This window comes from Armigeres subalbatus, chromosome 1 (genome assembly GCF_024139115.2).
Source record: "Armigeres subalbatus isolate Guangzhou_Male chromosome 1, GZ_Asu_2, whole genome shotgun sequence".
Classification (NCBI taxonomy): domain Eukaryota; kingdom Metazoa; phylum Arthropoda; class Insecta; order Diptera; family Culicidae; genus Armigeres; species Armigeres subalbatus.
Window position 1 is genome coordinate 249887462 of NC_085139.1, and position 27399 is coordinate 249914860.

General features: G+C 41.0%; 3 protein-coding genes and 1 long non-coding RNA gene across 5 annotated transcripts; 3 read left to right on the forward strand and 1 right to left on the reverse strand.

The window, feature by feature from the left end:
- Window positions 1-30: 30 nt before the first annotated feature.
- LOC134206532 (SUMO-conjugating enzyme UBC9-B) lies at window positions 31-17735 on the reverse strand. Its single transcript, XM_062682258.1, has 5 exons — window positions 17502-17735; window positions 17183-17320; window positions 985-1068; window positions 653-915; window positions 31-586 (listed from the first exon to the last, which is right to left on the reverse strand). Exons 2-5 carry the CDS (start codon window positions 17246-17248, stop codon window positions 520-522), a joined length of 480 nt encoding a protein of 159 aa, XP_062538242.1. The 5' UTR covers window positions 17249-17320; window positions 17502-17735; the 3' UTR covers window positions 31-519.
- On the forward strand, window positions 13801-15146 carry LOC134212621 (uncharacterized protein K02A2.6-like). The gene has a single exon (XM_062690637.1). The coding sequence runs from the start codon at window positions 13862-13864 to the stop codon at window positions 15116-15118; it is 1257 nt and encodes a 418-aa protein (XP_062546621.1). The 5' UTR covers window positions 13801-13861; the 3' UTR covers window positions 15119-15146.
- Window positions 17736-18002: 267 nt separating the features above from the next.
- Window positions 18003-18883, forward strand: LOC134212630 (uncharacterized). Its single transcript, XR_009979315.1, has 2 exons — window positions 18003-18432; window positions 18493-18883. It is a non-coding gene; the product is annotated as an uncharacterized LOC134212630 (long non-coding RNA).
- Window positions 18884-24957: 6074 nt separating this feature from the next.
- Window positions 24958-26411, forward strand: LOC134206533 (geminin). 2 transcript variants are annotated; one of them, XM_062682259.1, is made up of 3 exons: window positions 24958-25144; window positions 25251-25390; window positions 25708-26411. In XM_062682259.1, the coding sequence occupies exons 1-3, from the start codon at window positions 24959-24961 to the stop codon at window positions 26147-26149; spliced, it is 768 nt and encodes a 255-aa protein (XP_062538243.1). In that variant the 5' UTR covers window position 24958; the 3' UTR covers window positions 26150-26411. The 2 variants fall into 2 exon arrangements, with proteins under 2 accessions (XP_062538243.1, XP_062538244.1); XM_062682260.1 differs by having other exon boundaries at window positions 24959-25141.
- The last annotated feature ends 988 nt before the right edge of the window (window positions 26412-27399 follow it).

Below are 27399 nucleotides of genomic sequence, written 5' to 3' on the forward strand. Positions count from 1 at the left end.
TTTCTCTATTGAAGAATAAGCTGATCGAGATTTGTTCTGCACCAGGCGAGTTGGTTGAGAGAATGAATTATTTTCGGCTTGCATATTTATTGACCTTTCTTGTAATGGATATTCCGTTTGTTTGTTTCTTCGCAATTTTAAATAATTAAAAAAAATGGCTTAGATCTACAATAATGAATAAATTTATCTGCAGGTTTCTGGGTATTCTCCGTTATTTTTTTTTTCTTGCGTTTTGAGATACGTGGAAAGATTATCATGTAGGGTATAGGTAATCAGTATGTTATGCTTCCTTTTCTTTTCTTTTGTATGGTTGATGTTGGTTCAAATTTCAAGAACACCCCCGCCTCAATTGTCTATCTTTCACTCAAGCCGGTCACCGTTCCTGTGACCCGCGGTCTCCAGCAAAGTACACGTCGAATTACCCCCTTTAGCAACACGCGGTCTAAGTTTAAATTTAGTCGATTTTCTTACTGTCTCAGTTCGTCACACACTAGCTTAAACGGTAAAAAATGATACAACTTACTCAGCGGCGGCCATGGCCCTGGCCTGTGCCCGGACACGTTTCTCGTACTCCAAACGGTTTTGACTGTAAAGAGAGGGCGCGCACGTTACCTTCCTAGTCACGGTTCAACGCACGGGAATGTATACTCACCAATAGATAGTGTACGCTTCCGCTTGAGCGGGATCCTTGATGTTGGGCTCGTTGAGCAAGTCCTGAATACCGAGAAGAATCTGCTTGATCGTGATCGCCGGACGCCAATCCTTCTCCTCGTCCAGCAGCGACAGACAAACGGTGCCCGATGGGTACACGTTCGGGTGGAACAGCGGCGGTTCGAACTTACACTTTGGCGGGCTGGTTGGATAGTCATCCTTGAAGATCATACGCAGCTTGTAGAGGCCACCCTCCCATGGGGTCTGTGAGATAAGGAGAGGAAATGGTGTCAGAAGGGTTCTACTGAAGGTTAGAGCGGAAAAAATACTTACTCCCTTCTTTCCTGGGATCGCACATTCCCACGTCATAAGGTTGAGTGTGCCATCGGCGTTTTTGACAGGGCGAGCGACAAATCCCTGTTAATTAAGAAAAATATACAAATAAATTGGCGTTTTTACTTTAATGGACTAGGTTTTCTTTTCGGGAATGGTTGAAACACTAAATAATAAGTATCACTGATGGCGTCCTGCAGTCGTATATCTGCGTTCGAAAGATTTATGTTTATTATCAATCGAATTTGATTTGCTCCCGCTGTAATATAAAGCTAGCCCACGGAACTGGAGTTCAGATTAGCGTAGATCCTCAGCCAGGTTTTGCAGAAATCGCTCTCAATAGATAACGAACAATGATAAAGAAAGGCCAAAACTGTTCCGAATCATGACCAGCCATGATAACAAATTTATCATACTTGTGTATAAATAATACAATACAAGTGCGAAAAAACAGAATCGGATATGCAGCCCCCACCGAGATGTGATGTTTCTCGCTTTTTTCTCGCTCATGTTGTGTCGGGGATCGCACAGCGGTGTAGAACAAGTTTAAATGCATCCATCATCAGAACAAGTGCTCCCCCAATGGACGATCATCTTGTGAACATCCGTTTTTGCTGACTGGCGCGCTTGCTTTCGGCACTTTAGCCATAAACCCAGGGCTGTTACAAACTAGTCGAATTTCAATCCGCGAAATTCGCGACTGGCAAATTGAAATCCGCGACTGTAGAAACAAATCCGCGACAAACAAAAATATGGTTTCTTACTTCAAAATACGTTTTATAAATGCGAAATTTCAATATTTTTGCTTCTAATCTATTGGCATATTCGTCGATAGAAAAAAATGAAAGAACATTCGCTAATTTATGTAATAACCAAAGCTACAACCATATCACGAGCCACAGAAAATATATGTCCAGCGTTGAACTATGCCCGAAAGAAATTCAATTTTTAATGTTTCCGGGAAACCCTCCATTCTCGATGTTGTATCGATGCATTTCGTTATAAGTTGGTTGGGCAGATGGCAGCCTGTTGTCATAGGTAAATACCAGTTAGATCAAGGGCTATATTTGAATTTTTAGTACGCTATACAGTTTTCTTCTAATCTCTACCATCGTTTTACAAGAGCATGGACGCATCAAATATCCATCAGGCTATTTATTGATCAGTCATTGCATTGTGTACTTCCATCAATCCGCCAGTTAGAAAATAATAAGACCAATTTCTTCAAAAGCAAGCAGAGGCCAGAACAAAGCTTGACGAATCTGATTAAAAAGCACTCAGGCGAAATGATACCAGAGGCGGACAGGAACGGTTCTAAGGCCTGCGAATTTTTAAAAACTTGGATAATGCTCACGATTTGAAAAATGATGTCATTACCACTACGTATGAGATAATGGATGGGTATGCTAAGCTTATACAACACGGCAGACTCGACACGTTGTTCTCTTGCCGGAAGAGCATCAAGCGAAGATAAGATGCACTAGAGATCCCAAAAGAGGCCGTAGGCTTCATGGTAGGTCGCGTACACGATGGCGTTTTGCAATTTAATGTGGACCTGAGGGTCCTAAACTTCAGTGCGCCTTTTAGCAATTGGCCCAGGATTGACTGAGTACGTAAGAGTTAATGAATCTATATCGCAGTGAAGCTGGGTAAACGGAAATAGTTAGATTCTGCCACCACATGTGCAAACTAGTTCGTAAGTGAGTAATCTTCCAAACGAAGGAGGGACTTGACAGTATTTAGCGATTAGCCATCTATAGTGAGCATTACAATGCCGTATGTGCTATCAATCGTAGGCTGCTTTTGGAGTCTCAAGGTTCAAGTTCAGTCAGACAATTTGGATATAGAAACAGCGAGGAATTTTGAAGCACAGGTAATGGAACAAAAACGCATGGAACTGAAAAAAAAATTAGCCTACCAAAAAGTTATTGGAATAATAAAACAAAGGACGAATACTGAATTGTTTGAATGAGATGCCTGTAATAGTGGGAGTCATTAAGCACGGTACAAAACTTGACGCAACTGATGTTCGGGAATTTATAAAAAAAACAATCTATTGTTCAACCGACGATATTCGGATTTCTGAATATTCATCCCAATCTAGACCTTAATCCTTCAACAGCAAGTTAACACACCACCTGAGAACAGCGCGCTAAGAAAAGATTACTGCGAGACACTCGATGATGCAGATGAACCAGATTCCCACCACCCTAGGAGCTGCAGGAACCCCAGGATTCCAGTCCTTACGGAGAAGTCGGAACCGTGGGAACCTATCATCACAATTTTTGTCTATTTTATTAGTGTTTTTGTGTTTTTTCTGTACCAAATTTTATCCTTACAATAATTTTTATGTAGCAATTTTTATTCAAAATAACTGGCGAAGCCCTTGGTTGGCTCACAAGGCGGCCATTCTGGTCCGGCCTTCCCTTTAATTTAAATTGCTATTGGCAGGACTAAAGGTTGGCACGCCAAAGGAATTCTTCTAATTTCTTTCCTCATTTGTGTTGAACCTAATATTATAAATCTAAAACACATAAATAAAGACAGTTCGATCAGCTGTCAATTCCGTCCCGGCAGTTGCAGGTGTGAATTAATATTAATGCGTTTGATCCGACTTTATCGTCGATCCTCTATGCAGCGCAAGTAATCATAATTGTAATTTCGGAATAAGTGGCACAAAAGTTCCAAGCAATAAAATAAATAGTTCTCGGCATTTCGGGTATCAATTCGACAGACTTTCTATGCATCCAAGTGATGAACTTTGTCAAACTTAAAAATCACTCTAATAAAGTCCAAAAAAAAAAAATTCTATGCATCCACTTAAACCAACATCCATAAGATCATAAGATCCATAAGATCATCCATGAAGGGTTTTGAATTTTTCCTAAAATTAAATTGAGGAAATCGCGATTTTCGCGGAGTGTAATTATAAATCCGCGACAATGTTTGACGAAACCGCGATTTTCGGGACTGGAAGGGTAAATCCGCGACAAATCCACGAAAAACGCGAAAATCGCGAAATCCGCGACTGTTGTAACAGCCCTGAAACGGTAATCGGTTTATCGAAATGTGCAGTGAAGCGACGGCGGTAAAGAATACGTTGGCTTCTCTCTTTCCAGAGTATGCCGCCCAGGCGCCCAGCCAGCTCTAGCTGACATGTTCAGCTTCGTTCAAGCGCTAAACGGTGAACATTCTAGGATGGCAACCACTTATAAAATATCCGACAAAAAGTCAGTATTTATCCGGTTTAAAACCAAAGAAGCAATAGTGCTGTCCAATGAGCAGCTCGAAGTAGCTCGAAGTTGTTCCCGTTCTGCTTGTTCTTTTTTGCAAACAAATGGGCATGAGCAGGACAGGGAGAAACTTCGAGCTACTTCAAGCTCTCATTGGACAGCATTAATGTATTTTTTCTTAGAAAATAATTGCAAGCAGCTTCCTTTCCATTACACCAATGGCAGAAAAGTTATTGTAGCAGAGAAGCAGGCGATGCTATTCTGACATTTTCAAGAAGAACAATAATTTTTCTATTCATTATTAAGTAGACCTTCAAACAAGAAGCATTAAATAAAGCTTGATCATATAGTTCAGTACCTTTGTTTGACTTCGTGTCTACAATATTTTGGCGACGAGAAGTACGAACCAACGGAGTTAATCTCAAGTCTCTCAACAGAACTTTTTTTTTAAATAACCATAGACGGAAATGCCTGACGACGATTTGAAGAACGCTATCCTGCGACTGACGGATCTGATCGTGCAGCAGCACCAGCGGATAACGGCACTGGAACGGTGCGACGCATCAGCTGACGGAAGTTAGAAAATTATGAAATCGCTCGCTTCTGGGATTCAGGAGTTCCAACTTGATCCCGATGACGGCTTATTTTTCGATTCGTGGTATTCAAGATACGAAGATGTTTTTAATTAAGCCCTTTATACACCTGGTACAATTCGTGATTCATGCGACGCCACCAAATAGCGTTGTATTATCCGCAGTACCTTACGCTCAAACACTCCGAAAGCTCTCCGATCAGCCTCCTTTAACGTCCATGCTTACCGGCCGTATAAAGCCACCGGAAGATTCAGAGTAGTATACAGCGCGCAAGGATGTTGTCGATCATTTAGTAATCTGCCTTCGATCATTTAGTAGTTTGTCAATAACTCATTCCAGAGGCTAAATTTCAAAATGTGTTGTATGGTGGACTTCTAGTGCAAACGTTCATCTACAACTCTACCTAATAGTTCGTTGTTTGAATTTCAGTAATAACGGAGCTATAGCGCTAGTAACAGTAACTTAGACTAAATGATTGCCTATTTTGTTATCACATTTAGTATAAATATAGCAACTAGCACCGTAACTCCATTATTAGTTGAATTCGAACATCAACCTGTTAGGAGAGTTGTAGAAAAACCTTCGTACTAAAAGTTCACCCTACAATACATTTTGAACTTAGGCCTCTGGAATGAGTTATTGAAAAACTACTAAATGATCGAAGGCAGATTACTAAATGATAGATAACATCCTTGATAGTGCGAGTTTTGTTTTCATTTGCAGACTACGGGACTTAAGCTGATTACGAAGTCCGTAATAAGCCCTGTTTGCAGCTGCAATACGCCTTTTCACTTCGCTGGCGCTGGTAACATTATTTTCGCATGTCACTAATGTTCCAAGATACACAAGTTCTTCTACCACTTCAATTTTTTCACCATCCAGCGCCATTTCGCTACCACCACCAATAATGAACCCATGTTGATTGTCAGCGACAATGTACTTCGTTTCGCTGGTATTGACCGTGAGTCCAATTCTCGCTGTTCCCTCTTGAAAGACACAACAGCCTCTTCCACGGCACGGCGATCAATCCCGATAATATCGATATCGTCCGCAAATCCCAGGATAATGGTACCGCTTCTTTGCACACCAGCTCTCCTAATCGCTCCCTCAAGCGCTATATTGAACAATAGATTCGAGTGTGCATCACCCTGTTTTAATCCATCTAAGGTAACAAATCAAGACAAAATTTTCAAAACGACTTATCTGCTTTTGTAAACAAAGATTCAAACGACGATTTGACGAATCTGATAGCTCTCCCACGCAAACCAATACCATCAATAGGTAGGCGAAGGATTCCGCTACCTGTTCATGGTGTTGGTTTGCGTGGGAGAGCTATCAGATTCGTCAAATCGTCGTTTGAATCTTTGTTTGCAAAAGCAGATAAGTCGTTTTGAAAATTTTGTCTTGAAATGATGTCGATACTTCATCCGCAACCCTTACACTTGATTCCTATCCGTCCAACGTTATACGAATCAACCGTATCAGTTTCGTCGGAAAACCATGTTCAAGCTTAATTTGCCATAAATCATTCCGTTTCGCTGAATCGTACGCCGCCTTGAAATCAATAAACAGATGATGTGTCTGCAAGTTGTACTCCCGGAGTTTATCAAGGATTTGTCTCAGGGTAAACATTTGATCCGTCGTTGATCGGCCCTCACGAAAACCTGCTTGGTATTCGCCGACGAAGGACTTTTCAAGCGGTCTCAATCTATTGAACAGAATACGGGACAGCATTTTGAACGCCGGATGAAGGAGGGTTATTCCTCGGTAATAGGCGCTCTCCAGTCTGTGCCTTTTCTTAAAGAGAGGGCAAATGAGGCCGTCAAACCAGCTAGCAGGCATTTCCTCGTCTTCCCATATTTTTGACATAATAGGGTAAATCACTACTTGGGCCTATGGACCCGGTTCCCGGCTCACTGCACAGAAAACTAATGATTTACACTGTTTGGAAGCCGTAGGCTTAAGATTGATAATTTTTAAAAAGTCTCCCATTTATTTTGCACAATACTCAATATTTTCCAATCACTTATTTTACTCCTAATTGATCCAATTGTAGAAAATAAAAATGTCGGTTTCAAAATTTTGCTCTCCGATGCCACACCACTGAGCCGAAGTGATTCTTTCAAATTCTACAAAACGGTATCATCAAATAAACACCTACCTGAAAATCGTCACAGTGCTCGATACAATCATTGCTTCAAGCTTTTAATCACCACACCATAATGCTAAACACACGCACTTCAATCTTATCACTAGAATCACTATCACTAGAACTTATATAAACATACTAGAATACATTTGAAAATGTATTCTCAAACCGAACAAAAATTCACCTCGGCCCAAGAACTTCTAGCCGCACCGTGCTGCCAAGAAGCCAGGATTATGAAAATGATCCTTAATCGTTAATAGGAAAACTGTCTAATACGTTGACGCTATCATGTTATTTATAATTCTCTCGATTGCAAAAGGTGAAAAAAATATTGTTTTTAAGTATTTGGAAGAAATTTGGATGAGTAAATATATCTTTTCAACCAAATAAAAATGATTATGAATAATACCATCTGGCATCTTGTTGTCGTGGAACGTGCATATTTTTGTTTACGTCGCATTTTCTACCGTCCCGAGAGAGAATGAGAGTAAAATGTTGAGAGATTGAGTAAAATTTTGCTTAGGCCGGGAACTGGTTTTTATGTATGCCGGAATGGCAAATCACTATGCCTGAAATGAGTGCTGCACCTCGTTTATTTAAATCAAATAAAAGCTTTTTTGAACGATATTTAGCACGAATAGCTATTTTTAAGCAGAAGTGAACCCCATTGCAGTATTATACAGCCCACAAAATTCAGGTCTGTTGCTTCCTGTCATAAATATCAATCAAATAATGCAGTCGTACGCATGTTAGGCCGGGAATGGGGTAAGAAACCCTATGGTGCAGAACTTCATAAAGCTGCTCACTGCAATGATTGAGAAGTTCAGCCGGTTACTGGTCCTCCCCCGCTGCCTAATTGTTTTCAGCACTTTAATAGCTTTTCTAACCTCATCTAGAGTAGGCGACTCCACAGCTTGTCCATCGTCGCTCATATGTATTCTGTTCACCGATGCACCGTCACTTCCACTATTCAACAAAGTCTCGAAGTGTTGCTTCCACCTGGCAGCCGCTTCGGTTTTATCTGTCAGCAAATTCCCTTCTTGGTCGTTGCACATGACGGGAGATGGCGCTGTCTTTCTTCGCACGCCATTGACAGACTCATAAAACCTCCTCGTTTTTTGGCTGATCTTGCTTCCTTATACCTTGATAACTTTAACAGTTACGTATTTCGTCCTCAACAGTAAGGTCGTCTTCAGTGTCTCGTACTTGTTTTCAAGCCAATTTGTCTTGAATTCAAGACAAAATCTTCAAAACGACCCATCTGCTTTTGGAAACAAAGATTCAAATGACACTTTGACGAATCTGACAGCTCTCCCACGCAAACCAACACCATCAACAGGTAGGTGAAGGATTTTTCGCTACCTGTTGATGGTGTTGGTTTGCGTGGGAGAGCTATCAGATTCGTCAAATCGTCGTTTGAATCTTTGTTTACAAAAGCAGATAAGTCGTTTTGAAAATTTTGTCTTGAATTGTCAGATTCATTTTTTGGGTGTAGTACGAACTCGTCTTATGACAAGTGAAGATTTTCCACTAAAAGCTCGATATAATGAATGTGCAGAACAGTCTCGAGGCACGCGTTATTTTGTTCTATTGTGTGCGGTCGAAAAGTAAATTACAGCCGCCTTTCCTCATCTCGATATTGAAAAGACCATCGAGATCAGGCGAGATCGATGAATGGAAGGAAAATTGAAATCAATCTAACAAAATCTTGTTGCTATGAGAAATGACAACAAAACAAATGCCATTTCTTGATGTTGATCTGTTTGTTATTGTCCAAAGATGGTATAATAGCCTAAAAATTTGAATATATCGACAAACTGCTCGTGCTCAGTTAAATTACAACCAATTCAGTTAAAAATTTAGGAGTTTCATTAAAATAGCAAATCGGGACCGATTTGCGATTTTGGCGTAACTTATTTTGCTAAAGCCCTCAGTCCATTGTTTGTCATAATGACAAATATTTGTCAAGTTGATCCGGACATCTACCAAACCGATTAGAAATCGACATGGATATCAGGCTGACTTGACAAATATTTGTCATTATGACAAACAGTGTACTGATAATAGCCTAACAAACATTGTTCTATTGATTCCGTAGAATGCAAGCAATTTTCTCCAAAACTAATCATTTTATGTGATAGAGGGAAGCTTATACTATCGGATGCATACCGTAGTTTCCTTAGAAAATGCTTACTTTGGCAAGAATTCGCCTTCCAATGTGTGTTTACAAAATAAGTTAGGCCCAAATCGCAAATCATTCCCAAAATGTTATCGTTCAATCATAGGGGAGCGAAAAAGTCAAAATTTGAATCACTCTAAACTTATGCTCAAACCAATAAAGGGCAGTAGGGGCAATATGAGCCACTCTCATTTTGAGCTTATTGACAAGTTTTATCATGTAAAAGCTAAAACCACTATCTATGGGGCAATATGGGCATACATGACCAGAGCAAGATATCAGGCCTTAATATGCGAGCAAGTTTGGTAGTCCGTTTAATATGCGAGCGGAATGGTAGTCCGAAGCACCTTCTTTCCCCGCAAAAATATCCACAAGGCCACATGGAGATCACCTAACCAAGAAACGGAAAACCGAATCGACCACGTTCTAATCGACGCTAAATTCTTCTCCGACATCACGAACGTCCGCACTTACCGCAGTGCGAATATTGAATCCGACCACTTCCTCGTTGCAGTATGCTTGCGCTCAAAACTCTCGACGGTGTACAACACGCGTCGAAGTCGGACGCCGCGACTTACCATTGGGCGGATACAAGACGGTAGACTAGCCCAAGAATACGCGCAGCAGCTGGAAGTGGCACTTCCAACGGAAGAGCAGCTAGGCGCAGAGTCTCTTGAAGATGGCTGGAGAGATATTCGATCCGCCATTGGTAGCACCGCAACCGCTGCACTTGGCACGGTGCCCCCGGACCAGAGAAACGACTGGTATGACGGCGAATGTGAGCAGTTAGTAGAAGAGAAGAATGCAGCATGGGCGAGATTGCTGCAACACCGCACGAAGGCGAACGAGGCACGATATAAACGGGTGCGGAACAGACAAAACTCGATTTTCCGGAGGAAAAAGCGCCAGCAGGAAGATCGAGACCGTGAAGAGACGGAGCAACTGTACCGCGCTAATAACACACGAAAGTTCTATAAGAAGTTAAACCATTCACGTAAGGGCCACGTGCCACAGCCTGATATGTGTAAGGACATAAACGGGAACCTTCTTACGAACCAGGAGAGCTATTTAAACACGGTGGTGAGGCACTGGCTAGAGCGCTGCACTGGGTCATTACCAAGATTTGGGAGGAGGGAGTTTTGCCGCAGGAGTGGATGGAAGGTGTCGTGTGTCCCATCTACAAAAACTGCAATAAGCTGGATTGTAGCAACTACCGCGCAATCACATTGCTGAACGCCGCCTACAAGGTACTCTCCCAAATTTTATGTCGTCGACTAGCACCAATTGCAAGGGAGTCCGGGGGGCAGTACCAGGCGGAGTTTATGGGCGAACGCTCCACCACGGACCAGGTGTTCGCCATTCGCCAAGTACTGCAGAAATGCCGCGAATACAACGTGTCCACACATCATCTATTCATCGACTTCAAAGCCGCATATGATACAATCGATCGGAACCAGCTATGGCAGCTAATGCACGAACACGGATTTCCGGATAAACTGATAGGGTTGATCAAAGCGACGATGGATCGGGTGATGTGCGTAGTTCGAGTTTCAGGGGCATTCTCGAGTCCCTTCGAAACGCGCAGAGGGTTACGGCAAGGTGGTGTTCTTTCGTGTCTGCTATTCAACATCGCTTTGGAAGGGGTTATACGAAGAGCAGGGCATACGTGGTACAATTTTCAATAAGTCCGTCCAGCTATTTGGCTTCGCCGACGACATAGATATTATGGCACGTAACTTTGAGAAGATGGAGGAAGCCTACATCAGACTGAAGAGGGAAGCCAAGCGGATCGGACTAGTCATTAACACGTCGAAGACAAAGTACATGATAGGAAGAGGTTCAAGAGAAGACAATGTGAGCCACCTGTTGGGACTTGGACAACCCTAATGGGCAACTTCAGTAACCGGGCTCAAGATTGACAGTTCAGCTGTCAAACCTTTGACGCCTTGTCATTATACACACAATGTCATAACCGAGTTCAGTAAAGTCAATGAATGTATTGTTTTATTCTCCGTACAATTATATTTTAATTTGTAACTTTAATGTACGTGTCGCGTTAATTCATTATAATAACGAAACGGCTACCGGTATTCGCCGGTATTCGCGCGACCGTAACAGTGGCGACTCGGGAAAAAGTGATTCTGTCGCGAAAATCGGTTAAAAGTGCCTCTACCGAGAAAGCGACGTCGGCTCAGCATGGACGGGGACCGTAACCTCAATTTGGGGAATGATGCAGCAGGAGTCAGCGGACAGCATGGTCAGCAACCACCTACTGGGACATTCCAGCACCCCGGACAGCACAATCAACATCAGCAGCCACACGTCGTCAACCCTCCCCCGCAGTCAATTCCACAGCAGCAGCAGCCACCATCATCCGACACGATTTTTGCCCACCTATTCAAGCAACAACAAGCCTTCGCACATCAGCTCATGCAGCAACAGCAAGCACTTTTCCATCAAGCAATGTCATCCATTCGAGTTCAAATACCACCGAATCCGGAAATCATACTTGATTCCCTAGCGAACAACATCAAAGAATTCCGGTATGAGCCGGAGAGCAGCATTACGTTTGCAGCTTGGTACGCAAGGTATGATGACCTATTCGAAAAAGATGCAGCTTGCCTCGACCATGAGGCTAAAGTTAGGTTGCTCATGCGCAAGTTGGGAGCTGTGGAACATGAACGCTACGTAAGTTTTATCTTACCAAAGGTTCCAAAAGAATATACATTCGATGAGACCGTTCAGAAATTGAAAACACTTTTCGGTGTTATTGAATCTGTCGTTAGTAAACGATATTAGATGTTTTCAAACAGCAAAGCAAAATGAGGATTTCCTCTCTTTTGCTTGTCGAATCAACAGGAATTGTGTTGAGTTCGAATTGAGTAAGATGTCAGAAGAGCAATTCAAATGTCTAATGTTTGTTTGCGGTCTGAAGTCGGAGGGAGACGGAGAAGTTCGAACGAGATTGCTGTCAAAGATAGAGGAGCGAGCGGATGTCACACTGGAACAATTGTCGGAAGATTGCCAACGGTTATTATGTCTGAAACATGACACGGCAATAATAGAAGCACCACAGTCTGCAGCAGTACAGTTCTTGAAGAAAAAGAAGAAAGTCAACAAATTTTTACCGATGTGTAATTCTTCCGGCTCCACTGAACAAGTGCAAAACAAAAGTTGACAGTACCGTCAAGTCCGTGCTGGTGCTGTGGAGCAATGCACTTCCACCGGGACTGCACGTACAAGCAGAACAAGTGCAAAGATTGTGGACTCGTCGGGCATCGTGAAGGCTCTTGCTCGAGTGCAAAGAAACACCCTAAATCAGGGGCTTTCAGGCGGAAAGGTCATCCAGAAGCCTACTCGACAAAAACTGCGAATCTTTTGGTGAACACTGTAAATAAACATCGTCGTTTCATTCAATCTCGTATCAACGGAGTGAAGGTGCGGCTTCAGTTGGATACTGGTTCCGACATTTCTTTAATTTCCAAACATGGATAAAAATTGGCAAGCCACCCAGAACACCAGCTACGGAACGAGCTGCAACAGCGTCATGGGACCCGTTGGAGATACTCTTCAAGTGCAAATGCACCACAGTTATCAATAAAGATCAGCGAGTAGTTCCACACCCACCATAGATTCTCTCAAGACTGCGTTTCCAGCAGTTTTTCGGAATGAAGTCGGACTATGCAATAGAACGAAAATCAAATTAGAACTCAAGCCAGAAGCGGTTCCAGTATTTCGCCCAAAACGTCCGGTGGCTTATGCCATGTACAACACGGTGGACGAAGAGTTAGACAGATTAGAACGTGCCAACATTATTACGCCGGTTGTATTCTCCAACTGGGCGGCCCCCATCGTAGTGGTTCGCAAGGCCAACGGAACGATACGTATATGCGGAGATTATTCAACAGGCCTCAATGATGCTCTGCAGCCTCCCCGTTATCCTCTGCCATTACCGGAGGACATTTTTGCAAAACTGGCCAACTGCACCGTGTTTAGCCAGATCGATCTGTCTGATGCCTTCCTCCAGGTAGAAATCGAAGAAGCCAGTCGAGATCTGCTCACCATCAACACCCATCGTCGATTATACCGTTACAATCGCCTGCCACCAGGCGTGAAAACTGCTCCGGGCGCGTTCCAGCAACTGATGGAGACCATGTTGGCTGGCCTCCCATGTACTTCTGGTTACCTCGATGACGTTATTATTGAGGGAAAATATGAAGAACATGCACGGAACTTGCATGCAGTTCTAGCCCGAATTAAGGAGTATGGGTTCACCGTCCGGCCAGAAAAGTGTACATTCGCACAACTGCAGGTAAAATACCTAAGTTTCCTGCTCGATCGCAACGGACTCCGGCCAGATCCAGCAAAAATTCAGGCGATTACCGACATGGCTCCTCCTACCGACGTCTCCGGGGTACGTTCGTTCTTAGGAGCTGTGAATTATTATGGGAAATTTGTTCGTGGAATGAGATCTCTTCGCTTCCCTCTGGATGAACTTCTCAAGGCTGGAACAAAGTTTTGTTGGACACCAGAATGCAAAAGGGCGTTCACAAAGTTTAAGGAAATTTTATCATCGGATTTACTCCTCACGCATTACAACCCAAAGCTTGATATTATCGTATCGGCAGATGCTTCATGCTTCAGATCCTATCATCAAGAAAGTGTACCGATACTTAAACGAAGGCTGGCCAGATTTGAAGCAAGTCACAGATCCGGAGATAAAATGATTTTACGACCGCCAAGAATCTCTTACACAGTTCAAGGTTGCATTCTATTCGGTGAGTGCCTGGTCATTCCGTCACCGCTCCGCCGACGCTGTATTGGTCAACTCCATCGTGGCCATCCTGGTATACAACGTATGAAAGCTATTGCCCGTTCGTACGTTTATTGGCCGTCTTTGGACAAGGACATCGTGGACCATGTAAAGTCTTGTCGTCATTGCGCCTCCACTGCGAAGTCACCATCAAAGCTAGCTCCGGTACCGTGGCCACGTTCGACCAAACCATGGGAACGCGTCCACATAGACTATGCTGGTCCGATCACCGGGAGCTACTATCTCATTGTCGTTGACTCTTACACAAAATGGCCAGAAATCATCCAAACACACAGTACGACCACTGCTGCAACGATTGCCATCCTCAAGGACGTCTTCGCTCGATTTGGAATGCCTTCAACGTTGGTGAGCGATAATGGGCCGCAATTTGTTAGTACGTTATTCCAAGATTTCTGTACAGAAAATGGCATTGATCATCTTACCATTGCCCCGTTTCACCCGCAATCTAACGGTCAAGCCGAAAGATTTGTGGATACATTTAAGAGGTCCATCAAGAAAATTCAGGAGGGAAGAGATATTGTGCGAGAATCGCTCAACACTTTTCTCATCACCTACAGAACCACACCAAATCCTTCCACTCCCAACGGTAAGTCGCCAGCGGAGATCATGTTTGGTCGTCGAATTCGGACCAGTTTGGAGTTACTTCACCCACCAGTTGAACGCACAACCGTACAAAAGCAGGATTACAACGTAAAACGCAGTTATCATCGAAACGATCTTGTTTTTGCAAAACTCTATTCCAACAAAACTTGGCGTTGGGCACCTGGCATCATTTTGGAGAAAGTTGGAAGCGTCATGTATAACGTTTGGGTTAACAACCAAAGACTGGTACGCTCACACGTCAACCAACTAATGAACCGTTTTGAAACCAACCATCACACCAAGCCCATGAACAATCCTTCTAGACTGCCAATCGACATTCTGCTAGGTGCGTGGAATTTGCCTGCACCACGTTCGCCATCTGTGTCATCGCATCCGACTACTTCACCAAGCCATGCGACAGTGTCGGTCCCTATCGCAGGCTCCGGCTCATCGGAGTTACAATCAGTTATTGAACCAGAGCTACAACCAGTATCACCGGCCCCTCGCCGCTCTTCGCGTGTTCGAAGAGTGCCTCAACGATATCAGCCATACCTCCTGTATTAGAGGGGAGATGTTGGGACTTGGACAACCCTAATGGACAACTTCAGTAAAGGGTAGAAGAATGGGTGGTAGAAGAATTTGTGTACTTGGGCTCACTGGGGACTGCCGAAAATGACACCAGCAGAGAAATTTGGAGACGCATAGTGGCTGGAAATCGTACGTACTTTGGACTCCGCAAAACGCTCCGATCGAATAGAGTTCGCCGCCGTACCAAACTGACTATCTACAAAACGCTTATTAGACCGGTAGTTCCGGTAGTAGACCTGGACGATGCTCATGGAAGACGCGCACTGGGAGTTTTCGAAAGGTAAGTGTTGCTTCCCATCTATGGTGGGGTACAGATGACGGACGGTACGTGGAGGAGGCGAATGAACCACGAGTTGCATCAGCTGTTGGGAGAACCATCCATCGTTCACACCGCGAAAATCGGACGACTGCGGTGGGCCGGGCACGTAGCCAGAATGTCGAACAGTAACCCGGTGAAAATGGTTCTCGACAACGATCCGACGGGCACAAAAAGGCGAGGTGCGCAGCGGGCAAGGTGGATCGTTCAGGTGGAAGATGACTTGCGGACCCTCCGCAGACTGCGTGGTTGGCGACGTGTAGACATGGACCGAGCCGAATGGAGAAAACTCTTATATACCGCACAGGCCACTTCGGCCTTAGTCTGAATAAATAATAAATAATAAATGCGAGCAAGTTTTAATTTTAGTTGCCGAATACAAGAATATTATCATCTATGTTAGATTCATTACGAATAAATTACAACATCGCATTACTGCGATCGAAACAGAAAAAATGACTATTGACCAATTGAAATGTGGCTGTTCAAACGGTGAAGAGTGGCAAATCGGTCCGGTCCGCTGGTGGGCGGTTTATTAATTTTATTTGGTATGGAATACTTTAAACTGTTGTAGGCATATCATATTTTTCCATTTACGACACTTTTCTCCCAAAAAAAAAAAACGTTTTGGATGGGTGGCCCATACTGCCCCACATGGTGGCATATATTGCCCCGTATCGTGGGGAACACATATTGAAATCAATACATTTTCAAAATTGCATTCCAACAATTTCCAAACGCATTTTTTATTCATCGACGTAATATGAAAGGTAACACTCCCTAGTATAAGTCAACTACATTTGAATGGTGATTTTTTAGCTTTTCAGCGCTTTTTGGAACGATTTCCTTAGGTGGCCCATATTGTTAAGTTTTTAGTTCAAAATTCGAAAATCCGTGAAAAAAAAAAGTTTTATGATTTCTGCAAAATGGAGCAACTTTGCAAAAATTTTGTATGAGTTTTTTTTTACACGGCCGTGTAAAAACAGAATCGGGTGTACTTTATATTCAAATGAACATACTTCAAAGTCTTTTGTGGGTAAACTTTTTTAGCAGTGTAGGTAATCAAATGAATTATCTTTTTATAATCTGTTTTACGCAGTTTACGTCGGGCGGTCGTATCTTGTATATAAACATTCTGATTTTTTTTATTCCACGACGATGCTCCTATTGAAAACTAGTCAATAATTTCAAAATAGCTAAAAATAGTTACCATTTCCGAGAAAAAGTGACTAGTGACTTGAGGACGAAAGAAGAGACTTTTTAGTGACTGACCCGAAAAAAGGAACCAAGTCACTAAAAAGTGACCAGCTACCAGGCCTATTTACCCTTATTGCACAATCGTGCTTTTAAAGCAATTTGTTTTCCCTTGCCCAGTAAATAAGGCCTGTACCTAGGATCGCGTAAAACTGAATAAATAAAATTACAAAACTAAAAATTTAGCAAATGAGTTCAACTAAGACTAAATAATTGTCTACACTTTTTCCTTCGCCTTTGTTGTTTGAGTAAAGCAACAAGAATCACAGTCAGCATTTGTGTATGTGATTCGTGTCTTACATCTTTACATGAAGCATTTCCGGATTATTTTTGAAATATTGTGTTTCAACTCATTCAATTTACACCGCAAGTTTTCGTTCAGTGTACTTCATATGAACCATCCCCCTGGCTCGAAGCGAAGAACACCGCCAAGAACAAAAGAAAAATAAATAGAAAACCATCAAACTTACAAAGGGATGATCTTTACGCCATGCTTTTCGTTCCTCGCCGAGACGCGCGACCGCAATTCCGGACATCCTTGTTGTGGCTTCTGCGGGCTAGTGGTGGGCTCAAGCTTCCAATCGGTGCCAAACAAATTTGCCGATTTTCTATCGATATAATGAAACGGAAAACAGACAAAAAAAAATCAGCCCACGAAATGCCAATAATTTATTGCCTTGTCTAGAAATGTACGGACGGGCCACCAGATCAGAGCGAAGGGGCAACACCAATGGAGCTTTTTGCTGCATTTTCATCCAACCGCAGGAGAAATCCCTTCCCGAAACTTACCCTTTTTCTGGCTCCAAAAGTGACTTTCAGGGCAAGATTCGTACACTATCCGATGCGCTGAACCTCCGGGCGCAATGTTTGCATAAAAGTATCACTGCCCGTAAAACTTTGGATCTCCAAAATCGCTTCTTTTTGTGTTTCGCGAGGTTTACGAACGCCTGAGACACACTCAAAAAGACCTCTCGGCAGCAGAGCGCGGCGCGGTGAAACGGCAGACCACCGTTTTTCTTCTTCGTCTCCCGTTCGTTCGCAACCGCGACGGATGCTTTCACGAACACAAACAAACGTGCAACGCGAAAAGTGACGTTGCTTTCGTGTGTGTTCGTGAATTTGTTTGGTGTTCTAAAATTTTGACATTCGTCTGCGCTCGAACTCGTCGAAAATTGTTAATCGTCATCAAAATAATTATAGTTTTCAAGACAGCGGGGCACAGATACACGGAGAAAAATGGAAAAGCTATTGTCAGATTTTCTGGATATGATACACAGCGCGGCGTTTGTAGTGTTCCCAAATGGGTACTTGCACAAAACTTCACGCGGCGAATGACTGTCGAAAGGTACGGCCGCGCCAAACGATACACCGCAATGCTATTCACCCATAAGAATCAAGTAAACGGGGTGCAGAAAGCGCGGCGGTACCTTTCATGAAGGGTTCGCCGCGTGCAATTCTGAGAAAATCAGGCAATATTTAGCTTATTATTTAATCTTTTTCAACATTTTTACAATTTTATTCTTCTCAAAGCTTATAAATCAGGCTTGCTTGCTTTTATTCTATGCATTGTAATGTTTTTCTCAAATTAAATCTTTTAATTGCATTCAAGTTGTTCGCCGTTTGTGTTTCAACATGTTCGGTGGTGATTAAGTTAGGGAAAATCACGGACGACGGACCCTTCATTTTATGCTGTTACACCGGGTTTTAAGAGCTGGCAAAGGTAAGTTTTTCCTTTTGCGAGTGATTCCATAGAATATTGACATTCTTTTTCGTTTCACAGAGTTCAGTTGCAACTCGGTCCCGAAGGTCAGGTGCTACACAAACCGCAAACATAATGGCCGACATGGAATTTCATCTCTATTATCTGGACCGTCGGAGCGAGCTTCGAACGCCGAAGTTCGGAGTACTCGGTTGATACCCAATAGAAAAACGTCCTAATTCCGTGAAACGATAACCGGCAGCCAATACAACAAGCGAGGGAACAAGTGACGGGGCTGCTGCAGGAGGCCAGTGCCATTCTGAAACCAATTTTATTTAACAAGTGCTACTTTATTCTGAATCCGATTCTACTAATCACCACCGTATGGTATTCTGCATGGTACGGATATATTTTTGGAGACGAATCATTTTTAAAACTGCGAATAAATTATATAAATGAAAATGTAAATAAACTCTTTTCAAATCCATATGCTGCTTCTTTAATATCCAGCTTTTTACGAGACGGTGCCATAATACTTTGAATAACCCCTTTTGACATATGCTGTGTCCACTATAATTTGTTTATGGATCAATCTTAGCAATCGATGACTCGTTAGAATTTTCTATGAAAACATAGATCTGTCATAATTTTGCTTCTCGCGAACTTAATGAAGTATATTTCTTTATTTTGTCTTTTAAGGTATTCAACTGAATATGTAGTGATACATGCATCTAAAGTGATGACTGATATGAAACTAATTCAAATGGATTTACTATTATTAAGCTACCGGCACTCGCAGTACATTTTTGAACGCTCGTCTGTCACATTGGTCTTGGTGGAGACATTTGGAACTGTAGTTCTTATGGGTCGTTATGAAATTCTCAGGAAGATTTGAACTTTTAAACCTACTTGTGATATTCTGGTTGATGTGTATCAATACTAATTTCACCTAATAATGCTTAGCTTTTCTAAGTCGATAAGAAAGGATTTAAAGCCATACTGCTCTAAATCCAGCTTTATCATTTATGTTATGAAACTGCGAGTCTATCTATGAAAAGTTCGATTTTGATTTTTTTTAATGCACGAGAAAGCCAATGATCATACCAGGGAAATCTTGGAATCAAATTATCTTATCAAAACCTTCAGAGTGCTTTAGATATCATTAGAATCACGTCTCATAAGTGTCCCAATTACAGTAGCACTCAAAAGCGTACCCGTCGTCAGCAACTCGACAATGCGGTATTTCGGAACAATATAATACCATACGTATAACCAATTTTGACACGGGTATCAACGACAAGGGGCGTTCTTGGTCCTACGAGAAACCGTTAACGAAGTTTCCGGGGTCAATCACCATTTGGTGTGCCATGTTGGATACAGTTTGGAAACCCTTATAGCGCTTATCGTAGTGTATTCTATTAGGAACAAAATTTCATCGGTTCATATTGATTTGGTCTTGCATGCATATCCGCGCTAAGAGCTTTAATTGGTCTGAATCGAGGCTACTCCACCCGTTCTTTTAGAAAGTAGTTTCCAGGTTCGTTAGAAAAAGTTGTGTACCTGCGTAAGATCTTGTATCGTTTAGCGAATTTCAATTAGTGGCGTTGAATGAAATGAAAATCCTAAAATGTAGAAAATTAATATAAAACATTTAAACAAACAATTTACCATTAGTATCGTAAACATGTGCAAATTATTGACAGATAAGAAAACAAGTATATATTTAAAGGCTACTTCGATATATCTTTACAATTTGTACACAGCATCTGTCATAACTGAATCACCCCTCATCAAATTTATGGCTAGCGTAAAAAGCTGGATAAAAACGTTGATTTTTTTTTTGGTTTCTTTTTGTTTTGCAAACACCGAAGAAAATGACATAAATCATTAATGATTAAATGAAAGATAATCATTCCGAAGATTAAAATTATTTTAATCATTCACAGCTTATAGTCCACCTAAACATTGCGATGAGTGGATAGACTGAATATAGTTTTAGATTAGAATATTCTATATAATCTATTTAGTTTTTTTATTTTTATCCGCATACAGCACAGCATACACTGACAACCCAAGTAACCATAAGCATCATAAACTGGCTTCAATTCAGCATTATATACAATTGTAAAGCAACCTTTTGAAGCCGACTTGCTCTGAGTGTCAATATAATGCTAATTTGATGCCACAAAAGGCGAAATAGCGTGCCAATAAAATGCTGATTATGAAAACACTTACATAGCACTACTAATGCAATTATAGTGCTGCAAAAGAATCCCGTCAAAATTGACAGCCTGTTTATAGCACCGCTAATGCTTTTAGAAAGCATTGGCATCTGGTTTTGTTTTCCAATGCTATTTTTAGTTTGAATGATTTTTTCTTGGAATTTTTATGATCATTAAAATGGATAAACACAAGAAAAATTAAAATAATCAAGAAAATAATATGTAAATTTTCTAAAGCTTAGTTCTATATCTTCTTTGTTTATACTAAATTCCCTCACCCTCGTATAATTTAGTTGAATATATAACACTAACTTCTTTGAGTCTCGAACTGAGATTCCTTGCCTTGTCGTTATCGTTGAAGTGCTGCTCTGCTGCCTGGGCCATACGGGATATTTATGAATCCGGCGATATAAGGCCAATTTATTTTAGTTTATTTACGATTTCTATATCAGATAATCATAGGTAAGTGATTCTAAACGCAATAAAATATGTGTAGTGATAACATCTCGGATAATACATTTGTATTACAGATGCCGTGACCACTAAAATTTCTGTGCAATACGGTGACTTTTTGGTGTTTATGCCAAAGCAACGGAGACCGGAAACGCTGAAAAGTACAGTACCTCTTGTGAGCTCTTCAAATTTAAAGGAATCTTTGGTCACCGGATGGTATAAAAACCACGAAAGGATCCAATCAGATTAGAAGAGGCCAAAGTACTGTGCGCCTACCGGTTTATAATAAATGTTACCGGTTTTAATGATGTAAGCTTGGAATTAATGTTAGAGTGGGTATCTAATATGTATTTAAAATATATTCTGTTTTCCTGCAGGTAATTTGAATTGGGAGCGGATGGAAAAATCTTTCGGTCCAGATGAGCATGAACAGCGACAAATCCAATCAAAACCAGACCCTTCCTTATTTCGGAAAATGCACTTCAACGATTGTTAAAGGGGCATAAACAAGAAGAAATACATTATTTGGACGAGGATTCTTATCCTTACGTGAAGTTTCGAAGTCATCAACCATAAAAAGATGAAGCTATATTCCGTTCTGAATACAAACAGGAACAAGGTGGCTATGGCTGAAAAACGGGGCATCTTAACTGAGTGTCGACGGAAACATCCTACAGATGAAGACGTAAACGGAGAATCAAAGCTTTTGCAAAGATTATATCAAGGACTCGGAGTCTACAATCACACACATGCAGATCAGGCGGAGTATATTGAAGGAGCCAGAAGTATCGACGAATATGTGTGATGTTTAACTTGAATTGTTTTTCTTATGTGAATGAACAACATTAAAACAAGTTCAATAAATTTCGTAATTCTATGATTACATTTCCCTTTGGCCTTTTTACTATCTTTTGCATAAAATGCGATTATTAAATTATTATTCAAATCTTGATGTGGGTTTTTGGAAGTTAAAGCAAGGTACTCAATTCGCTATAGCAAACGACTACAACTAGTTTGGAATGTCTATAAATAGATTCATTGTTTGCATTTTTGATGCCGATTTAGAGCAAACATGCCCTTGAAAATTTTCGGTGTTTCTATGCATTAGATCGTGCATTAAATGAGCATTATAGATGAATATAATGCCAATAATAATGCAACCTTTGTCAAGGCTCCAATGCATTAGCACTGCTTATGCAGGGCACCTCTGCTTGAATGATGCCATTATTGAGCTTTTAAGTCGCTTAAATGCTAAGTTAAGGCCATTAGCATGCAAAAACTTAATGCTTACGGTTACTTGGGAAAAATCCAATCATATCCATTATGTGTGGCACACATAAATTTTGACTATAGCATTTTCCACATAACGGCTATGTGAATTCGCATAGCATATATGTGGAAATACACATAACCGTTATTAACTAATAACCTTTATGTGGATTCTCCTATAGCGGGTGGTTATTAACGCACACACAGAAAGAAAAATCGTTAATAAAATTAAGAAAACCGTTGGTTAAAATAAAAAGTTGCGTTGGTTCTTTTTCGTAGAGAGTTGGGTATGTTTAAAATAAAAGTATGCCAACTTTTCAACAACCATCATTTGAAAGCTACGTATTGCTCTGAAATTAAAAGTTTGAATATTCAAGCCAAACTGTAGAACTGTCAAATCCAAATAATCACACTGTTGAAAATGATAGTGGTTTATTTTTATTCCCAAACTGCAAAATTAAAAATATTGAATCAAAAAAGAACCTCCCAAAACATTTCTTCAATTCACCCTTTCCTTTCAAATTAAATTCTTTTTATTTCATTTTTATTTATATTCAATTATTTTAAATAATTTGTATTTTTGTTGTGGCAGAACGTTGTTTCGGAGACTTTTTCAACGCTGCTGCGGGAAATCCGGTAGGGATCGAGAGGTCACTATCAGCAGCAAAACATCACCCGTGCGCTTTTCCGTTTACTACGCCCAATAGCAGCTCGTGACGATCGTATGCATTTTCTTCACAGCCGTTCCGACGATGTCTTGATTTGTGTTTCCAGGTTGAATCATATGCCCGCAGCTATCAAAATGGATGGTAAACAAATCATTAACATTCGATTATTCAGATCTTCTCGACGAAGGTACTTACCATGTGCAGGAAAAAACACGAAATGGAAACCATTTCTGGCTTTTAAATCGATTCTTTTTTTGTCCGAATATGGCGTAAAACGCATAAAACTGAAGAGAATCAAGTATTTCTTTTCGGAACTTTGAAAAGTAAACTTGCACGGTAACTATCGTAGCTGGCAAAAATTGAAGACAACAGAAGAGATAAAACGAATAAGTTGACAGTCCAAGTGATTTTTAAAAGCTCGTGTTGTCAAATTTGAATGAAAGCAGTTGACCAATTCAAATTGAAAAGAAAACTTTTAAAACTACACTCAGAAAAGATGGAAAATACTTTTAAATAAAACGCATAACTTTCGTTCAAAGTTATTAAACTTTTATTTTAACGAAAATTAGCTACTTTTCCGATTGAAAGTGCATAATTTTTGATAGCACAATTTTATTTTTTTCTGTGCACATAAAATTTATTTGTAAATGTTTAGATTTTTGCCAATAAAAATGTGTGGATTTTTATTAGTGTAGGGAGATCATTTTAAAATGTTTATAATAAATTCTAGACAAATTCTAATTAAAATCTGATTGATCTACGGTACGGTAAAAGTTCTGAATTACGTATCTGGAAGCTTATCTCAATTTTTTTAATATTTTCCAAAAATGTATCTATCATACAGTTTGAAACTTTTTCAGTTCCATACATCAATCAGATTTTAATTACATTTTGTCTAGAATTTATTATCCAGCTTTTCGCACACGGTAATGGCGGCTCTGTTGATTTAAAAGTGTGTCCGTCCCGTACTTCCTTGACATCTGACTTGGGTTTGACATTTCAATTACCCTCTCCCCTCATCATGGAACAGAGGGAAAACGGAATGTCAAACCCAAGCCAGATGTCAAAAAAGTACAGGCACGGATACACTTTTGAACCCACGGAGCTGCCATTACCGTGCGAGAAAAGCTGGATACGCATTTTAAAATGATCTCCCTATGCTGTGCTGTACACTGAGGAAAATGGACGTACGGTTTTCAATAAAACGCCTTATGGAAATTTGCCACAAGGAATAGGTACACTACTAGAAATCCACACATATTTATAGGCAAAAATCCATAGATTTAACTTATGATGTATATCAGCGCACACATAACCATTCTCCACGCGAACTACTAATAAAATATATATCCAGATATAGTTTATGTGTGGTCTCGAATTAGTAATTATTTAATTTTTGTGTGGTTCTATATCGATTATATTAGGGCGGAGCTATTGCAAAAATTTATAACGGCGACACATATATCTTATACAGATATTTTTGGCAGTGTATGAATTTCAATATGTTGCCTTATGAATGATGATTTTAATTTAAAAAAAAGTGAAGTGCGGCAGACTGGATTCGAACCATGGGCGTCGGGGTCGGGAGGCCGGTATGTAGACTACACGCCCATCAACGCTTGGGTATTCGAAGAGGTAACTGCGTATAAGAAGCACTGATGGTGGAGTAATCAGTCGATTATTCATAAGGCGCCATTTATGAATTTCGATAGTCCAGTTCGCTGAGTGTAGGATCTGTCAAAGTTAACACCGTCGTGTGTCTTCTTCTTATCTTGGATTCGTCTATTCATTTAGCGTGGAAGCAATAGAAATTTGGTGTGATTTTTTTTTAAATCATCTGTCTGGCATATCTATGATGATTGGAATCTGCCAATTTAGACAGGTTTAGTACATCAGACGTCATCTAACGTATGATTTTAGTACAACTAACTTGACATGTCAGTTTTAGGCGCAATTTTCCAACCAACGATCGAGACGCCGAAGTTCGGAAAATACAAACAATTTTTAGTCCGTTTTCCACAGCAAAAACTGTGGGTAGATAATTACGAAAACCCCGGAACAATGTCGGCTTCCAGTGGCAAAGTTGTAATCCCGGTGGAGTCGCCAGCAGAGCAGGAGGTAGTGAGTAAAGTCGAATACATTGTTTGGGTGGAGCGTCGAGGTTACGTTCTGTGCGTGTGTGAAGACGGCTCTGACCGGTTGTTTTGTTTTCGATTCAACTTTTCAGGAGCACCTGAAGAACGCTCGGAAGCTGCTGAAGGATGTTCAGAACGTGCCCACAATGAATAAGGAGAACGTTGGAAAGCTCAACAAGCTTCCGGCTTATCTGACGCATTCACACAAGGAGCTGGCCAAGAAGACGCTTTTGTAAGTACACAATTTGGATGGCTGATCGAGTAGTGTCGTCCATTCACAGTGGATCAAAGTCGATTTCCATAATAGTTTTTTTTTCGTTTTTTCTAGTTCTTAAATTTATTTGTTATCTGAACAGGGACAAGAAAAAACCTCAGTTCATCTTTTAATGATCATATAATAGTTATAAAATTTTGCCGTTAGTTTACTACTTTTTATTAAAACTTCTTTGACCCGATAAAATGTAATTTGGTTCTCGTAAGAATAATAAATACAATAACGGATTATATAAAACAAAAAATTATTACGCCATTATCTTGTAAAAATTTCAGCTCAGACGCATTGGAAGCTATCGAGTTGAAGCGGAAGAAGACAACGGCGGTTCAGTCCCAGTCCAGCCAGACGTCGCCGGAGAAAAAACCAGCCACCATAACCAAACCGCAGATAACTATTGAAGATCTCACATCGTTGGAGGGCCCAAGCGAGCAGTACTGGGAGGTGTTGGCCGAAAGACGCCGGCTAGCGCTCGAGGAATCACTGGCGGAGAATCAGGAACTGTACGAGAAGGTCGGCGCACTGGAAGAGGAACTGAATCTGTCCAAAGAGATGCTCGCGGAGGCCCGCAATCTGGTGGAGGTGTTGACGGAGCTTTTGCAGGAAGGCGAAGCGGAAAGGGAAGAAGCCGGCAGTAGTAAGGAGGGAGTTCGACAGGTGGTGGACGATAGTGGCGTAGCTCCGGAGCCCGATTTGCCCAGCGACGAAGAGGATCTGTAAGTTTAATAATTGTTCCTCATCTTGACTACATAATTACATCGTGTCCCGGAATCTTTATCCTTATCACAATTCTTCAACGCAAATGCCTTTGAAGACTATCTTAGATGAATGTTTTATTTTCTGTGGGGGTTTGACTGTTCTAATTTAAATAATAAAACCTCATTTATTTAAACCATAACTCATACTGACAAAGGTAGCTTTAAGAATTGATTCTCCTACCACTCAATAATAATTATTTGTAGATGTTAACAATTTTGTAGAACTATTGCGTTATGACCAGCCATTCTGACGCCAACAAATATTCTTGTTTTCTGTATCTTGATTGAAATATATGTGTAAAAAAATATATTGGTCTCGAAGAATAATGAGAAAGTTCATGCTCAAGGAGGGTGTTTACGTCGTTTACGATTAAAAATGAGGTTTAAATTTTATTCCAGTAATATATTTTCAATAAGTTAGATTAAATTACAATAATTTGGAATGTAAGCCTGCTTCAGTTGCTTTCAGTCTTAACTGTGGGTTCTGCGTAATTTAATGCATCTTAAACAATAATCTTTGGTGCGTGAAATATCAAAATTATGCATAACGAAAAATAATGAGGAAACTCTCACACTGGTCGGCCTGAATTCCTTCTCGTCTTCCGCCACCACTACTGGTCCAGCTGTTTAGTCGACCGATAGCAATCGTGGTAAAATTGAATGCCCTTGCCATCGCGGTACTGGTGGACTTTCCCGCGGCAGTATAGGCACGGACTGAAAAACTGTCCGTGCGGTTGATCCGCGTAGTGCTTGATGACGTCGGCAATTGTTTCCTTCTGGAAAGTGGTCTCGCACGACAGGCAATGTGCCTGTTCCGATGGGGCCGAACGGTCGAGGAAGCGCTGATTAACGGCGTCCGTTGTTTCGTGGTGAGGTTGGTGGTGCTGGTCGAATTGGCCGTTTTGCCCATTCTGCTGAGCGTTTTGATATGGAAAGCTGTTGCTCATGCTGACTGGTTCTGTATAACTGCTTGAGAGCTGGAAAAATAATAATTGCGTTATCAAATGAAATATAACTTCCTTTGATAATAAACCTGATGATTTGCGTACCTGATTTCAAAATTAGATTAAAAATAATTGTAATCGCGTGTAATACCTATTTTAAGATTCGTGAAACCCGAAGCGCTTAGCGCAATCCGCATAAAACATAAACAATAAGGTTCGGTAAAATGAGAAACTGTCACTCTCGCGCGCAGAGGGGTATTGACCAAAA

Excerpts from the sequence above, each read along its gene's own strand:
- LOC134212621 (XM_062690637.1), top strand. The coding sequence starts at position 13,862 with ATGATTTTACGACCGCCAAGAATCTCTTACACAGTTCAAGGTTGCATT.
- LOC134206532 (XM_062682258.1), bottom strand. The coding sequence starts at position 17,248 with ATGTCCGGAATTGCGGTCGCGCGTCTCGGCGAGGAACGAAAAGCATGG. Across the intron at positions 916-984 it reads CGATCCCAGGAAAGAAGGGA|ACCCCATGGGAGGGTGGCCT; the intron begins GTAAGTATTTTT and ends CTTATCTCACAG. Across the intron at positions 587-652 it reads GAAGCGTACACTATCTATTG|TCAAAACCGTTTGGAGTACG; the intron begins GTGAGTATACAT and ends CTCTCTTTACAG.
- LOC134206533 (XM_062682259.1), top strand. The coding sequence starts at position 24,959 with ATGTCAGTTTTAGGCGCAATTTTCCAACCAACGATCGAGACGCCGAAG. Across the intron at positions 25,145-25,250 it reads CGCCAGCAGAGCAGGAGGTA|GAGCACCTGAAGAACGCTCG; the intron begins GTGAGTAAAGTC and ends TCAACTTTTCAG. Across the intron at positions 25,391-25,707 it reads CTGGCCAAGAAGACGCTTTT|CTCAGACGCATTGGAAGCTA; the intron begins GTAAGTACACAA and ends TAAAAATTTCAG.